Source organism: Panthera onca, chromosome B1 (assembly GCF_046562875.1).
Source record: "Panthera onca isolate mPanOnc1 chromosome B1, mPanOnc1 haplotype 2, whole genome shotgun sequence".
NCBI classification, from domain to species: domain Eukaryota; kingdom Metazoa; phylum Chordata; class Mammalia; order Carnivora; family Felidae; genus Panthera; species Panthera onca.
In genome coordinates, this window is record NC_138342.1 from 145,957,089 (window position 1) to 145,975,452 (window position 18,364).

Sequence of the window (18,364 nt, forward strand, 5' to 3'; positions counted from 1 at the left end):
TAATTTTTTTTTTCAATGTTTTTTATTTATTTTTTTGGGACAGAGAGAGACAGAGCATGAATGGGGGAGGGGCAGAGAGAGAGGGAGACACAGAATCGGAAACAGGCTCCAGGCTCCGAGCCATCAGCCCAGAGCCTGACGCGGGGCTCGAACTCACGGACCGCGAGATCGTGACCTGGCTGAAGTCGGACTCTTAACCGACTGCGCCACCCAGGCGCCCCAGCAATAAAACACTTTTAAATTAAGGTATATACATTGCTTTTCTAGAATATGCTATTATGCACTTAATGGACCATAGTATAGTGTAAACATAATTTCTAGATGCATCAGGAAACCAAAAAACTCATCAGACTCGCTTTATTGTGTTATTTGCTTTTACTGTGGTTGTCTTGAATTGAACCCACGATATCTCAGAGGTATACCTGTATTCATACTAAAGCAAAAAGGAAGAAAATGTGTAAAATCAGAACAGAGCAATAACAAACATGATGAATTCAAAAGGTCTAATATTTGTGTAACTAAAGTCCAAAAAGGAAAAGAAAAAGAATTGGGAAGAAGCAATATAGAAAGATCTAATGCATACAGGCTCCCCCAAATTGAAATAACCCAAAGCATGTTAAAAACAAAGGACACTACATCTACACATATCATGGTAAAACTGTTGAAAATCAAAGACATAATATTTAAAAAGCTTGAAGAAAAACATAGGAACAAAAATAAGACACACAAATGACATATATTTATGGATGCCAAAAGAAAATATACTAACATCTTTAAAATGCAAAAAACAAAATAAAGCAAAAGCAATCCCCTTGCCCACCCTCCCCCTCCCCACAAAAAAACCAAAACCAACCAACGAAACAAAAAAAACCTTACCTACTTAGCATTTAGTATACACTGAAAATGATCCTTAAAGATAGAGGTGAAATAAAGATCTTTTCAGATAAACAAAAGCTGAGAGAATTTATACAGGGCATATCTGCACTACAGGAAATACTAAAGGCAGTTCAAAGGAAAAAGATATCAAATGGAAGTGTGTAACTTCAGGAAGGAATAAAGAACCCTGTAAAGAATAAAATATGGGTAAATGTAAATGAATATTGATTTCTTAGCATAATAATATTGCATTATGAGTTATATAAGATTATTAAAATATATGATGACAATAAGCAAAAGAGTTAGAAGGAATAAATAGAGTAATATTGTTAAAAGGCTCATACATGGTTTGAGAAACAATATAAATGCTAAATTAAGGTACATGTGAATTAGCATTACGGTAGAATTAAGGATAGAATTTGTCATCTAGGATCACAACAAAAGAGTAAATGAAAAATATATAATTAAAAACAGAAGAGAAAAATGAAATGCTTGGTTAGTCCAAAAAGGGGAATAAAAAATGAAATACAAGAATAAAGAAACAAAGTACAAATGAGACATATAAAAAACATTGTGAGACTGCTACACAGACTAAAAAGCAAACCATATCAGTAATTACATTACGCATGAATAAGTTAAACAATCAAGATTAAAAGACAAAGATGGGCAGCCTGGATTTGAGATACAAGACACAGAAAAACATAAGGAATCAGAGAAATTAGAAGAAGATACAGAAAAAACATAATGAGCAAACATTAACCAAAAAAATGCTGTAGCTATATAATGTGAGGTAGACTTTAAAAGAAGTAATGTTACTAGAGATAAAAAGAGAAGTCATAATAATAAAAATGGTCAATACAACAGAAGATGTATAAAAGAGTCAATGCAATCACCTAAACAATATAATGCAACAACCTAAACAATCACTGCAACAATTTAAATTGATATGCACTAAATAACAAGTAGCAAAAATGTATAGAATTAAAAGGAGAAAACAACAAATCCACAAATACACTTGGAGATTTTCACATTCTTCTCTAAGTAGCTGATACAACAACCAGATGAAAATAATCAGTAAAAATATAGAAGACTTTCATATAACAAACAACTTGACAAAGAACATACATACATACAACTATACTGAATAACTTTTCAAGTATATATGAAACATCAAAACAGATTGTCATTGGGTGATAAAGCAAGTCTCAAAAATTTCAAGATGAAAATTATGCACAGTATGATGTTCTGTAATCACAATACAATGAAACTAGAAAGCAATAACAAAAAGATAACTAGAAAGACTCCAAAATGTCAGCAAATTAAATGCAAAATATTTGCAAATAAACTAAATATTCAAAAGAAATTACAACACAAATTAAATCCATAATTGAAATCTTTTCAGAGATAACTCCACAGTCTTATGGCTTCATAGTTGAATTCTTCCAAATACTCAAGGAAAAAGTAATAATTTTTTACAAAGTTTTCCAGAAAACAGGGAAAAAGGGAATATTCCCCAACTTGTTTTGTAAGGTCAGAAAAAACCTTGATACCCAAACACTACAAGCACCTTACCAAAAAGGGAAAATCATAAGTGAGGATCTCTTATGAATTATTTTCCCTGGCAGTGGTTGTAGGAAGGAACAGTCAAATGGGAGAAAAAGTTTTACAGCAACATCATACATGGATCAAGTATTTAAAGACAAATGCAGAAATCTGGGAAGAGAGAAAAGAATGCTGTTTTGTTTTATTTCCCTGAATTCCTGCACAAAACAGAAAAAATCAGGATAGCAAAACCATATATCCATGAATAACATCTAAACCAAATCTAGGCGACAAGGTATCCTCACAAACCCCCAAGTACATATGAATGGGGACAAATCATTGACAGCCTCCAGAATCAGTAAAAGCATCTGTTCAAAAGAGGAAAACAGTAGGGCACTTAACAGGCCCCAAGTCAGAAGAACCCCCAAAAGAGACAGCAGGTATTTACAAGCAAGCATGATGGGTCAATTTAAGAAAAGCAGCTGAAATGGGAATAATTTTTACACATTTTAATTTGCAAGTAAATGGAAAGGGTCAATGGGAAGGTCAGAAAGGGTGGGAGAAGTCTGGGTCCTAAGAATTCTGAAAACTAACCAACTAAAGCTCCCTCCTAGAACAAAGCCTCAGACTCTGAAGAAATTGCTGGAAGGAGAATCCAAATTGATCTGTGCAGGTATAAGAGAAACAAAGGAAAGAGAAAAGTGGGGGAAAGGAACAAAGACAGAAGAGCTCAGAAACTGCAAGGCAACAATTTTATTTTAATTTTTTAAATTTATTTATTTATTCTGAGAGAGAGAGAGCATGCAGAAGGGGCAAAGGAAGGGAGAGAAAGAGAGAGAGAGAGAGAGAGAGAGAAAGAGAGAGAGAATCCCAAGCAGGCTCCAAACTGTAAGCACAGAGTCCAATGTGGGGCTCAAACTCATAAAATGTGAGATCATGACTTGAGCTGAAACCAAGAGTCAGAACACTTACCCAACTGAGCCACCCAGGGACCCCTACCTAGGCTTTAATTTTTAAACACTACATGAAAATAACCGAAAAGGAAGCCCTAACAGGCTATGAAGTTAGAAAAGCTATTTTGACTTCATGCGCCTAAAAGTTTAATAAATCTAATTTCACATAAAAATAAGTAACAGAGGATCATTGTTGAATTCTGTACAAGTTATCAGAAAAAAAAAAGAGTATGAAGTAGAATAATGTCCTCAAAGACTGGTGTTTCCCAACTTTGGCATTACTGGATCAGATAATTATTTGTTTTGGAGAGCACCTGTTATAGTATGCACTGTAGAAGATTTACCAGCTTCCTTGGCCTCTACCCACTAGATATATAGTGCCCTTCCCAGTTAACAACCAAAAATGTCTCCCAACAATGCAAAATGTCTTCTGTGTGCAGAATCACCCTCATTTGAGAACCACTGCTATAGAAAATTAAAACCTACCAAAAAACTAAAATTATAACGTACTAAAAAATTTGTTAGTAAAATTAAGAACATCATGGAAGACATTAGAGAATATAAATTATAATGAGAAAGTAATCAGAAATGAGGCAGTTGATAGAGTTAGAGAAAAACTAGGGGAAAAAAAAATCTTAAAAATAAATAGAATAAACACAAAATCATATAAACAAAACACATAATGTCGTTAAGAGATATAAAAGGTGGGGCGCCTGGGTGGCTCAGTCGGTTGAGCGTCCGACTTCGGCTCAGGTCACGATCTCACGGTCCGTGAGTTCGAGCCCCGCGTCGGGCTCTGGGCTGATGGCTCAGAGCCTGGAGCTTGCTTCCGGTTCTGTGTCTCCCTCTCTCTCTGCCCCTCCCCCGTTCATGCTCTGTCTCTCTCTATCTCAAAAATAAATAAACGTTAAAAAAAAAAAAAAAATTAAAGAGATATAAAAGGAGAACAGGAGAGAAAAATTTCAATTGAAAAAAGTGATAGAAAGGATTTAAGAGAAAGTGGCAGATATTAGAGAAAGATGAAAAATATCAAAAATACAAACAGAAGTTCCTGAAATAGACTTAAGGAAGAGAAAACTAGAAAAACTATAATTCAATAACACTTTCCTAAAATTGGGGTGGGGGAAGGATTGGAAACCACATATTATAAAGATACACTACAATGAAAAAAACTATAAAACTCTCATTAAAAAAATCAAAGAAAAATTAAGTAAAGGGATATTCCATGTTCATGAATAGGAAGACTGAATATTGTCACAACGTCAGTCCTTCCCATTTTGATCTATAGATTCAATGCAATCCCAGTCAAAATCCTAGAAAGTTATTTTGCGGATATCAACACTGATATCTAAAAGTTGATTCAACATGATTCTAAAAGTTTATGTAGAGAGGCAAAAGATCCAGAGAAGCCAACATGATATTGAAGGAGAACATAGTTCAAGGAATGATACTACCCAGCTCCAAGACTCAGTATAAAGCTATAGTAATCAAGACAGTATGGTAATGGATAGATAAATGAAACAGAACATAGCTCAGAAATAGACTCATATAAATACAGTCAACTGATCTTCAATGAAAAAGCAAAGGCAATTCAATGGAGAAGGGATAGACTCTATAATAAATGGCACGGGAACATCTGGAGATCCCATTTCCCCTCTCCCCCAAAAAGTATCTAGATACAGACCTTACACTATTCACAAAAATGAACTCAAAACTGATCACAGTCCTAAATGTAAAATGCAAAATTATAAAACCCTTAGAAGATAACACAGAAGAAAATCCAGATGACTTCAAGTTTGGCAATGACATTTTAGATATACTACCAAAGGCACGATCCATGAAAAAGAGAATTAATAAGGTGGACTTCACTAAAATTTATTTTTCTTCTAAATGTTTATTTATTTATTTAGAGAGAAAAAGCATGTGCAAGTGTGTCAGGGGGGTGGCAAAGGGGGGGGGGGGGAAGAATCCTAAGCAGGCTCAGTGCTGTCAGCACAGAGCCCAGTGCAAGGCTCAATCCCATGAATGGTAAGATCATTACTTGAGCTGAAATCATGAGTTGGATATTCAACTGACTGAGCCACTCAGGCGACTCTGGACTTCACTAAAATTTAAAACTTTTGCTCTACAAAAGACACTGTCAAGAAAATGAGAAGACAAGCCACAGAGTGGATGAAAATATTCGCACAAGACATAAAGACTTAAAAAGCCCTGTTAACCAAAACATACAAGGAACTCTTAAAACTCAACAATTAAAAAAAAACAACACTAAACAGCCCAACTTAAAAATGGACTAAAGATCTGAACAGACACCTCAGCAAAGACATACATAGATGGCAAACAGGCATCTGAAAAAATGCTCCACATCACATGCCATTTGGGAATTGCAAATCAAAACAATGTGATACCGCTACACGTCTACTACAATGGCTACAATCCAAATCACCGACCACACTAAATGCTGCCGAGGAGGTGGAGCAATAAGAGCTCTCATTCGTTTCTCATGGGGGTGCAAGATGGTACAGCCACTTTGGAAGACAGCTTGGCAGAGTGTTGTAAAACTAAACAAACTGTTAACACACAAACCAGCATTCACATTGCTTGGTATTTACTCAAGAAGTAAAATCTTTTGTCTTAACAGAAACATGCACATAGATATTTATAGCAGTTTTATTCATAATTGCCAAAACTTGCAATCAATCAAAATGTCTTTCAATAGGTGAATAACCTACTGAATAACCTATATAAACAAACTGTGGCATATCCCTACAATGCAATATTATTTAGCACTAAAAAGAAATAAGGTATCATACCATGAAAAAACAGGGAGAAAACTTCAATGCCTATTACTAAAGAAGCCAGTATGAAAAGGCTACATATGGTATGATTCCAGCCATGACATTCTAGAAAAGGCAAAACTAATGAGACACTATAAAGACCAGTGGTTGCTAGGAGTTTGAGAGGAGGGAGGAATAAATAGGTAGAACACAGGGATTTTTTAGAGCAATAAAATATTTTGTATATTATAGTGTATGTGTATCACTTTATATTTGTCAAAATCCATGAATGGTATAAAACCAAGAGTGGGCTTTATACTATGGATTTGGGGTGATCATAATGTGTCAATGCTGGTTTGTCAATTTTAACAAATGCACCACTCTGGAGAGAGGATGTTGTTGGTTGGAAAGGCCATGCATAGGTCAAAGAAGGGGATACACTGAAACTGTACTTTCTATTCAATATTGCCATGAACCTCAAATTACTCTAAAACAAAAGTAACTATTAAAAAAACACAGAACCTACTGGAAAATAATGATAACACCAAATGTATTTTTTAAAAACTACTGGACTTTAAGGAAAAAGAAAGACATCCTTTGAGTATCCAAGCAAAATGACCAAATCATTTATAAGAGAAAATAAGACTGTCATCAGATTCTTGATAGCTTTGCTTTATGGCAGAAAACAATGGAGTTTCATATAGTAAAGAAATTCAAGGAATGGAAATATAAACCAAAGATTTACATTCAGCCAAACTGACTTTCAAGAATAAAATCTTAAGACAAACTGCTATGAACATACAAAATCTCTCATATTGTTCACATGCCTTCTATCACAAAAAGGGCTTAAGACAATCAAATTGATGAGACACTTACATAAAGATTGGGAGACTAGAGAACACTGCAGGTCCTTTATGTTTGTCATTAAATCCACAAAACAATCCTTAATAACAGTGTTTCCATTCTACACGTAGAGAAATTGAATGTCAAAGTCAGAGCAACTTGCCCATGGCTGCTGGGCAAGTGATCGGAACTAGAATTGGAACCAAAGCCCATTATCCTTCCACTGCATGAAGCTGCTCCCACACACATATTAAATAAACTTTTTTTGTCTTTGCATATACTGGGATTGTGTATTGCCTGGAACTTCATTCTCCCCCCCTTATTTACCCAATGAGCTCTTTTTTATTTTTGGCCTAGCTCAAGATCACTTCCTCTCTCTGTGGCTTTCTCTAACCCAAAAGGGCCTTACCATACTTAATGAAACTAGACGATATTGACAACATAAAGCCTCCTAATCTGTGGCTCCATACCATTACACACACACTTCCAACACAGATTTTGCCACATGGGATTTCCTAATGGTAAGAAACTGTGACTTCTTTGTGTTAAAATCCTAGCACAGAGCATTAGAGAAAAATTAAAAAGAGGGCAGAGGACAACTCTGAGAAGTCTTTTTTTTAACTATCCAAGATATGGTTAGTTACTTAAACATGTCTGCACTACCTCTTAACTTTGTGCCTACTTTTATCCTTGCCCTTTTCATGCAATATTATCATGTGTTTTTTTTCATTTGTGTCTGTCCTCTGAGAGTAAGGATGATCTTTTTACTCTTTGTAGCTTTCCTGCCTAACACGTAGTAGTAGGAACAGCTAATTAGTGTTCCATAAATAGTTGGTAAATTGAAGTTAAAAAAAAGGAAGACAAATCATAAATGACTTTTCAGTTCCAGTTCTCTGAAGATGGATTATATGAATATGGAGAAGGCCTGCTTCCACATTACGTAAGTATTATTGTACACCAAATTGTACATATTTAAGCAATAATGATCTTACATAAAAAGAATCTGAATCTGATGTTTTTAAAGTAATGGTTCTAATATAAACACATAAAGGATTTTTAGATTACAAAATAATATAAAATTTTTATCGTTATTTTTGAAAAGATTTTGGCCTGGAGACTTTTTTTTCCTTAATAAAGCCTGAGGTATTCTGACAACAGGATCAGACTAAGATGTAAGAATACTAAATGACTAGCATTTTGTTTCTGATTAGTGTCTGGCATAAAATTATACAATTTTCAGATACAAGAATGGGAACAAATTAATTACAAATACATGCAGTTTGTATACCCTTTTTTCAAACAAGTAATTGTATATACTTCTCTCTTGAAATTGCTCTTTCTTTTAATATTAAAGAAAATGCTAGAATGATTAATGGCTAGGAGATTCACCCTTAAAAAGAAAATAATCTACTTTTTACACTTTAATAACGTGTATAGGTTCATCTCACTGGCAAAATAGCATCTGGCTAATTTCTTTATACACACTTCGAATAACTTTACCACCTATGTTGTGGGTTTTTTGTTTTTTTTTTTGTCAGTTTCAAATATGAGCATCACTCTAATTCAAATAATTCTCTAAATTCAATATTCTCCATATTCAAATAATCCATCTTCAGAGAACTGGAACTGAAAAGTCATTTATGATTTGTCTTCCTTTTTTTTAACTTCAATTTACCAACTATTTATGGAACACTAATTAGCTGTTCCTACTACTACGTGTTAGGCAGGAAAGCTACAAAGAGTAAAAAGATCATCCTTGCTCTCAGAGGACAGACACAAATGAAAAAAAGTAAATGATGATACTGCATGAAAAAGGCAAGGATAAAAGTATGCACAAAGTTGTCAGAGACAAACTTAAGGAGAGACAGGGAAAAAAGAGATAGATTGAGAGAGAACACAATAGTGACATACATTCATGTCTAGACACAGATTCTGAAAAAAGAAAAACCATATTCAGCCTCTCATTTGAATAAGCTTTTAAATGTGAAAACACCTGTTTTATACATGGACACTCTTCATATGCATAGCTGTAATACCAAGATGCACAATACTCATGGAACGTAAGTGTTTTCCTCTTGCCTCACAATTCACCCTCCCCAGTCCTAAAATAATGTTGTCATAACTACTACAGATATCTTTATTCAACCTAATTCCAGAATCCACATGCATTGTTCCTATCTCTCTCTTCATGTAAAACAACATTTTGACTGTTCTACTTTTCTGGCTCACCCTATGAACATTTCCTTTTCCTTTTCTTTTAAGATTCCATCCAGGTTATGTCAGGTTAAAATTCAAGACTACAATGTTGAGACAACTCTTCAGAAAATACGACTAATGTCCATCTAACTAGAACAAAAAGATAACCTATTATAAACAATTCACTTAAAATAGACAGATCTTTAAAAATACAATTTAATTCTTAATAACGTTACTACTAGTATGGAAAAACAATCTGTTTCTGCTTACCACGTCTAACGGTTGTGTTTTCTAGTGGTCCTGTCTGAAGCTGTAGTTCAGCTTCTCCAAGTATCTTCAGAACTGAATCTGTAGGGCTTCTCCCCCAGACTTTTCTTGGAGACCCACCAGGATCTAATTTGATAACCTCTCCCACTGTATGTTCTATAAGAAAAAGACACAAAAAAACAAATCTCACTGATAGAACGTAACACTATTACTGTTTTATAAGGCACATTTAAGATCTATCCAACTGAACACATCAAAGGGAAAAAAGGTTGTATCACAAGGAACGTAAGCTGATGCTTTAAAAGACTTTCAGAGAATGAATGATGAACAGAAAGAATGGATGATGAGTGATATTACTAACAGTAGTAATAAAACTATAGATCTACTAAAATACTTTTAAAATACTTAAGGGGGGCAGGATCAAGATGGCAGAATGGGAAGATCAAGAACTCATCTCCTCTTAGGGACACACCAAAATCTATAACTACATGTAGAACAACTATCTCTGAGAACGAACTGAAGACTAGCTGAACAGATCACAAAGAACTAAAAATACAAAGAAAAAGACACATTGAGATGGGCAGAGGGGTGGAGATGCAATTTAGTCAGGACTCGCATCCCTGGCACGGTGACCCACAGTGAGTGATATCACAGCTGCAGAGGCCCTCCCTGGGGACTGAGGGGTCTGAGTTCCACATGAGGTTCCAGAGCCCAGGGGATCTGTACCAGAAAGACAAGCACCCATAATGTATGGCTTTGAAAACCAAGGCGGCTTGCTTATGTTTGGGAGAGCTAGAGAGCAGCAGGAAACTGCAACTCCACTCTTAAAGGGAGTATGCACAATGCCACTGACTCCAAGTCCCAGGCCAGTGTAGCACTAACTTCAGATATGTGCCCAAAGGGCAGGGATCTGTTGGAAAGTTTTCCAGGGATGAAAGTGCTGGGGTATAGTTTTTCTTATCCTCTTTCTACCTAGCTGACCCAGCTCCGGTGGGTGCCATTTCTGACACTTTCCACCTACTGTGCTAGCACCACTAGCTCCACCCTGGCATTCCCCTGTGGACTTGCCCTACCCAACATGCCCACCCGGGCCCAGAGTCCCTTCCTTAGTATACCCTGCAAGCAGCGTAGGTTGGTCAGGAGCCCTTTCCAAGCAATTCTCTGTTCCACCATTCCTGGATGGGACCCTCAGCCAGCACCAGAGCCCTTCCTAAGTTAACCTGGTTGGAGGGGGGGCTAGTCCCAAATACTAAAGTTGCAGCCAGCTATCACAACAAGCCACACTGAGGGCCAGCGTCATTCAACAGTACACCTGTATTAGTGAAAGTCAGACCTCACAGGCAGCTGTGTACACCAGCAAGTCTGCAAAATGTTGACCCAGCCACAACAGGAGGGTTCAGGCAGCCCACTCATGAGAACCTGGCTTAGGTGACTAGTAGGCCCCTTCGGCATAAAGCCACTCCTTCAAGACTTGAAGACATAATGATCTACCTAATACACAGAAACACAGTGAGGCAAAATGAGAAGACAGAGAAATATGTTCCAAGTAAAAGAATAAGACAAAACCTTAGAAAAAGAACTAAACAAAATGGAGAAAAGCAGTCCACCAGATAAAGAGTCCAAAGTAGTAATGGTCATAAAGATGCTTACTAAACTCAGAAGAAGAGAACAGAATGAGAACTTCAACAAAGAGATAGAACATATAAAACAATAACCAATCAGAGCTAAAGAATACAATAACTGATATGAAAAATACACTAGAGGGAATCAACAGCAGATCAGATGATGCAAAAGAAAGAATCAATAATCTGGAAGGCAGGGTAGTGGAAATTACTCAATCAAAACAATAATCAGAAAAAAGAAGTTTTAAAAATGAGAATCGTTTAAGGGACCTTTGGGACAACATTAAGTGTACTAACATTAGCATTATAGGGTCCAAGAAGGAAAAGAGAGAGAGGGACAGAAAACTTATTTGAAGAAACAACAGCTGAATACATCCTAACCTGGTAAAGGTAGTATACATCTAAGTCCAGTAAGCACAGAGTCCCAAATAAGATGAACTCAAAGAGACCCACACCAAAACATTACAATCAAAGTATCAGCAGTTAAAGATAGAGAGTCTTGGGGTGCCTGGGTGGCTTAGCCAGTTGAGTGTCTGACTCTTGATTTCGGCTCAGGTCATGACCTCACAGTTCACGGGATTGAGCCCTGCATCAGCCTCTGGACTGCTTGGGGTTCTCTCTCTGCCCCTCCCCCACTTGCACTCACTCTGTCTTCAAAATAAATAACTAAAACAAAAGAAAAAGAAAGAAGAAAAAGAAAAATAAAACAAAAGAAAAAGAAAGAAGAGTCTTAAAAGCGGCAAGAGAAAAACAACTAGTTACTTACAAGGAACCCCCAAAACCTATCAGCTAATTTTTCAGCAGAACCTTGACAGGCCAGAAGGGTGTGGCATGATATATTCCAAGTAATGAAAGGAAAAAAAACAACAACTTATAAACAAGAATACTCTATCTGGCAAAGTTATCACTCAGAGTTGTTCCACCCACTCCTGGAGGGCACCCTCAGCAGGCACCACAGCCCCTCCAAAGTTAACCGGGACTGGGGTGGGAGGGCTAGTCCCAAAAACTAAAACACCTACAACAGTTGCAGCCAGATATCACAACAAGCCACACTGAGGGCCAGGCATAACCAAGTTTCCCAGACAAGCAAAAACTAAAGGAGTTCATCAATACCAAACTGGCCCTCCAAGAAATGTTGAAAGGATTTCATTAAACAAAAAAAGAAAAGATCAAAACCAAAAATTAGAAAATTAAGAACGAAAAAATCTTACTGGTAAAAGTAAGCATAAAACCAAAGCTGTGGATCAACTGCCCTCACATCTAACATGATGGTTAAAAGATAAAAATATTAAAATCATCTAGGCCTGCAATAATTAGTCAAGAGATACACAAAATAGTAAGATGTAAAACATGATATCAAAAACATAAAATGTTTGGGGGATGGTAAAAATGTAGTGCTTTTAGAAAGTGCTTGAACTTAGGGGCGCCTGGGTGGCTCAGTCGGTTGGGCACCTGACTTCGGCTCAGGTCATGACCTCACAGCTCATGAGTTCGAGCCTCGCATTGGGCTCTGTGCTGACAGCTTGGAGCTCGGAGCCTGGAGCCTGCTTTGGATTCTGTGTCTCCCTCTTTCTCTGCCCCTCCCCCACTCTCATTCTGTCTCAGTCTCTCTCAAAAATAAATAAACATTAAAAAAAAATTTTTTTAAATAAAAAGAAAGTGCTTGAACTTAAATGGCCTTCAACTTAAAACAGACCACTAGATTCACAGGATGTTATATGTGAACCTATGGTAACCACATACCAAATACCTTTATTTACATGTATAAGTGAAGGTTTATGTAAATAAACTAAATGCTTCAATCAAAAGACATAGGGTCATGGAATAGATTTAAAAAAAAAGGCCATATATATGCTGCCTACAAGAGACTCACTTCAGATCTAAAGACACACAGACTAAAAGTGAAGGGTTAGAATAAGCTATTCTATGCAAATGGAAACATAAAGAAAGTTGAGGTAGCAATACTTACAGCAGGAAAAATATATTTAAGTTTATTTATTTTTGAGACAGAGAGAGATAGAGCATGAGTGGGGGAGGGGCAGAGAGCGAGGGAGACACAGAATCGGAAGCAGGCTCCAGGCTCTGAGCTGTCAGCACAGAGCCCCATGTGGGGCCCATACTCAAAGACTGCAAGAACATGACCTGAGCTGAAGTCAGACACTCAACCAACTGAGCCACCCAGGTGTCCCAGAAAAAATAGATTTTAAAAGAAAGACTGTAACAAGAGACAATAAAGGGCACTACACAATGAATACATACATCAAACAAGAGGACAGAACATCTATAAATATCAATGCATCCAACATAGGGGCACCTAAATACATAAAGCAAATATTAACAAACATAAAGAGAGAAACTGATGGTAATACAATAATAGTAGAGGACTTTAATATTCCATTCACATCGATGAATAGATCATGATGGATTTAATAGGTATATACAAAACATTACACCCCAAAATAGCAGAACAGACATTCTTTTCAAGTGTACGTGGGACATTCGCCATGACAGATTACATATTAAGTCACAAAACAAATCTCAATTAATTTAAGAAAACTGAGATATCAAGCATCTTTTACAAATACAACAAAAGAGTATGAAACTAAAACTGAAGAAAACTGTAAAACACAAATACGTGAAGGCTAACAAAACCAATGGGTCAAAGAATAAATCAAAGAGGAAATCAAAAAATACCTTGAGACAAAAGAAAATAAAAATACAATGCTCCAAAATCTATGGGACACAGCAAAGACAATTCTAAGAAGGAAGTTTATAGTGATGCAAGCCCATCTCAAGAAACAAGAAAAATCTCACATAAACAATCTAATCCTACACCTAAAGGAGCTACTAAGAACAAAAAAGCCCAAAATTAATATTATGCATCCTTATGTTCACTGGAACATTATTTACAATAGCCAAGATATGGAGGAAATCTAAGTGTCCACCAATAGATGAATGGGTAAAGAGGATGTGGTATACATTTGACCCTTGAACAACACAGGTTTGAACAGCCTTGGGTCCACTTATGTGTTGATTTTTTTTTCAATAAATGCAGTACAGTACTGTAGGTATATTTTCCATTCTTTATGATTTTTCAAATAACATTTTCTTTTCTCTAGCTTACTTTACTATAAGAGTTCATTACCTAAAACATATAAACACAAAATATGTGTTAATCAACTACTTATGCTATTGGTAAGGCTTCCAGTCAACAGTAGGCTATTAGCAGTTAAATGTCTGGGGAATCAAAAGTAATATGCAGATTTCAGACCACACAGGGGTGGTCAGGGCGCTAACACCTGAATTGTTCAGGATCAACTATATATATATATACACACATACATACACACACACACACACACACACACACACACACACACACAAAGGAAATTACTCAGCCACAAAAAAAGAATGAAATCTTGCCATTTCCAACAACATGGATGCACACAGAGGGTATTATGCTAAATGAAGTAAGTCAGAGAAAGAAAAACAAATACTGTATGACTTCATTTATATGTGGAATCCAAAAAACTAAACAAATGAATAAAGCAAAACAGAAACAGGCTCATGGATACAGAGAATAATCTGCTGGTTGCTAGAGTGGAGGGAGTAGGGAAGATAGGGAAAATAGGGGAAGGGGATTGAAAGGTACAAACTTTTGGTTATAAAATAAATAAAACAAGGGGATACAATGTATAGCAAAGAAAACATAGTCAATTATATGTAACAACTTTGTATGGTGACAGATGGTAAGCTAGATAGATCTTGGTGGTTACTTCGTAATTTATATAAATGTTGAATCACCATGCTGCACACCTGAAAGTAATCTATTTCATGTCAACTATGTTTCAATAAAAAGTAAGTAAATAAAATAGTTACAAATTAAACTCTATAGTTTGAAGGAAAATAAAAACAGGGGCACCTGGGTGGCTCAGTTGGTTAAGCATCCAACTTCCGCTCAGGTCATGATCTGATGGTTCATAGGTTTGAACCCCCCTTCAAGCTCTGTGCTGACAGCTCAGAGCCTAGAGCCTGCTTCAGATTCTGTCTCCCTCTCTCTCTGCTCCTCCCCTGCTTGTGCTCTGTCTCTCTCTCTCTCAAAAATAAATAAACATTAAAAATTTTTTAAATAAAATTTAGCAGAGCAAAAAAATGGGAAATTAGCTATTGATGTTTGAGTCTTAGAAGCCTTTTGTAAGAATGCTCAAAGCATTAATAGACAAGATGCAATCTCACATATTACAGTATATATAAGTCATTTAAATTTTAATGGTAACCAAATACAAAATGTTGATACAAATTTGTATGTACTAGTTCCTTGAAAGAATCTACAAATTAGCAGGTAATAATCAGTTTTAGAAAGCAAAAATGATTCCCAGTAGGGGACTAACTTTTAAAAGGATAGTTATAAAGTAGAAAACCCATAAATAGGCCCATTACTTACAGCCATGTGCTATTTGACAGAGGTGCCAAAACAATATGGAGAAAGTAATAAACAAAATTGGACAAACTAAATGTCCATATGAAACAATATGAACTTTGTTCCCTTTGATGCAGGAAGGGAAAACCAGGTGGAGTTGATGGTCTGAGCTGAGGTAACAGAATTGTAAGTCTAGGAGGCAAAAGTGGCTCATGTTGGAAGGATAGAGTACTAAGGAATAGAAAGCTACACAAAGAGAACTCAGAACTTGAGCTCCCTGGAATTAGCACACACATGGTAAATTACTGTAGTCTAGGGAAAAGATCATCCAAATGGAGTATAGGGAATAATACTTGCAGTTCAAACAGGGTCAAAAATAGTCCCTCTTCTCACCAGCCAGAAAAAAATGTCTTCTTAATTCACAAGTCATCAGGTAGATTATTCACAAAGGTTTCAGACTTAGTAAAAGGAGATAGATTAGCCATAGATATTGCTCTAGTTCTACCTAATAAATACTAAAACCACAACCTAAAATGGTCAAGCTATTTATACATAACTGAACTGTATCCCAGAACAAAAGCCAAGAATATTTATAGGAATATAAAAATATACAGCCACCCATCTAGGTAAAATTCATGCTTTAGCTACCAAACGAAAAATGACCAAGCCATGCACAGAAGCAAAAGAATTCAACCTTCAATAAAGAAAAAATTTCAACCAATTAATATCAACCTAAAAATTATAGATGACCTAATTAGTAGAGAGGATGTTTACAATTTTCATAAATAAATTCTGTATGTTCATTAAGCTACAGAGACAAATGATGAAAACTAGAGAAAAAGAAAACATTAACAAGCTCCATATGAACTTCTAGAAAAGACAAAAAAACGCTAGAAAAAATAATGGCCAAAATTATCCAAATTTGATGAAAACCACTCACAAATCCAAGAAGCTCAACAAAACCCAAGCAAAAGAAACATGAAGAAAATGACATCAAGGCACATAATTATCAAATTTACTAAAACCAAGGCTTAGGGAAAAAAGCTAAAAACATCAAGGAGAAAAAAGACATATTACATACAGAGGAATAACAAGGATGATAGAAGATTCTCATCACAAGAAATGCAAACTGGAAGACATTGGAGCAATATCATGAAGTACTAAAAGAAAAAAATATCAAGGTAGAATTCTATCCCCCCAAAAAAATCTTTGCAAAAGAAAGGCAAAATAAACGCTTTTACAGACATACAAGAGCTGAAAGAACTCATCATCACCAGCAGGACTACACAACAAGAAAGTAAAGTCCTTCAGGCAGAAGAAAAATGGTAACACATGGAAATCTCATTTATACAAATATTATGAAGACTGTTGGAAACAGTAACTACATGGGTAGATACAAAAGACTGTTTCTATTATTATTTAAAATTCCTTCAAGGATAAATGACCATAATGTATTGTGGGTTTATCACATAAGGTAAACAAACAAACAAAAACACAGCATAAAGACTAGGAGGAAACAAATCTAAGTATACTGCTGGAAGGTTCTTACGCTATATGAGAAATGTAATCAATCTCTGGAAGATAGACTGTAACTTAAAGATGTGTGCTATAATGTCTAAAGCAAACACTAAAATAACAGTAAACTGAACAATAACAGAGATAAAATGAAATCATAAAAATACTCAATCCAAAAGAAAAACAAAAGGGCAAAGGAAACAAAGAATGGATAAGACAAACAAAAAACAAATGGCAAAATGTCATTTTTAGATCCAACCATCTTAACATCCACATTGAGTATAAATGGTCTAAACAACCGAGTTAAAGATTTTAAGAATGGATTTAAAAAGCAAACCTAACAACATGCTGGCTGCAAGAAACCTACTTTAGATATATAGACACAAAAAGACTAAAAGGGGAAGGGGGGACTGGATAAAGATATACCAGCTAATATTGAGTAAAAAAAAGTAAAAGTGACTTTATTAATAACAAAGTAAATTTAAAAAAAAGAATTTTCTAAAAACTGAACTATTGATAATCACAATGCAGATTAATCTCAAAAAGCATTATGCTGAATTTAACAAGCTAAACACAAAAGAATACAAACCGTTACAGTGTTTAAATGAAACTCTAGAATAGAGAAAGTTAGGGGCCCCTGAGTGGCTCAGTTGGTTGAGTGTCTGATTTTGGTTCAGGTCATGAACTCACATTTTATGGGTTCAAGCGCTGCATCAGGCTCTGTGCTGACAGCTCAGAGCCTGGAGCCTGCTTCAGATTCTGTGTCTCCCTCTGTCTCTGCCCCTCCCCTGCTAACACTCTGTCTCTTTATAAATAAATAAATAAATAAATAAATTAATTAATTAATATATATATATTTTTTTAGAATAAAGAAAATTAATCTAAGAAAAAATTCAGAAAAATTCTCCTCTGGGACTTCTGCTAGAAGCAGAAACTGACCAGGAAGAGGTATGAAACTTTTTGTTTGGGAAGATGGTGATGTTCTAGAGGTTTGGGTTACATAGATATAGGCTTGTGTTAAAACTCAGCAAATGTTCATTTAAAATATTTGCATTTCACTGTATGTAAATTTGACATTAAAAAGAAACAAACTTCTAAAAAAATATTGAACTCTGCTTAATGATATGTATGTTATGAAGTACTTGGGACAAAGTGTACCAATATCTGCAATGAACTTCAAATTGCATCAAAAAATAGGGGTGCCTGGGTGGCTCAGTCAGTTAAGCATCCGATTCCTTCTGGCTCAGGTCATGATCTCATGGTTGTGAGATTGAGCCCTACAGCGGGTTCCACATGGAGCCTGCTTAAGATTCTCTATCACTGCTGATGGCAATGCAAACTGGTATAGTCACT

At 35.8% G+C, this 18,364-nt stretch overlaps 1 protein-coding gene across 10 annotated transcripts in view; it reads right to left on the bottom strand.

The window, feature by feature from the left end:
- The window catches only part of NEK1 (NIMA related kinase 1), a 212,095-nt gene that overhangs the window by 56,969 nt on the left and 136,762 nt on the right, over positions 1–18,364 (bottom strand). For 9 of the 10 annotated variants that reach the window (XM_081795594.1, XM_081795587.1, XM_081795586.1 and 6 more), the window contains one exon: positions 9,458–9,610. The exons of the other annotated variant lie outside the window; for it this stretch is intronic. In XM_081795594.1, the coding sequence (XP_081651720.1) occupies positions 9,458–9,610 (153 nt within the window). The remainder of the gene's footprint in view (positions 1–9,457; positions 9,611–18,364) is intronic. 10 annotated transcript variants of the gene reach the window in all.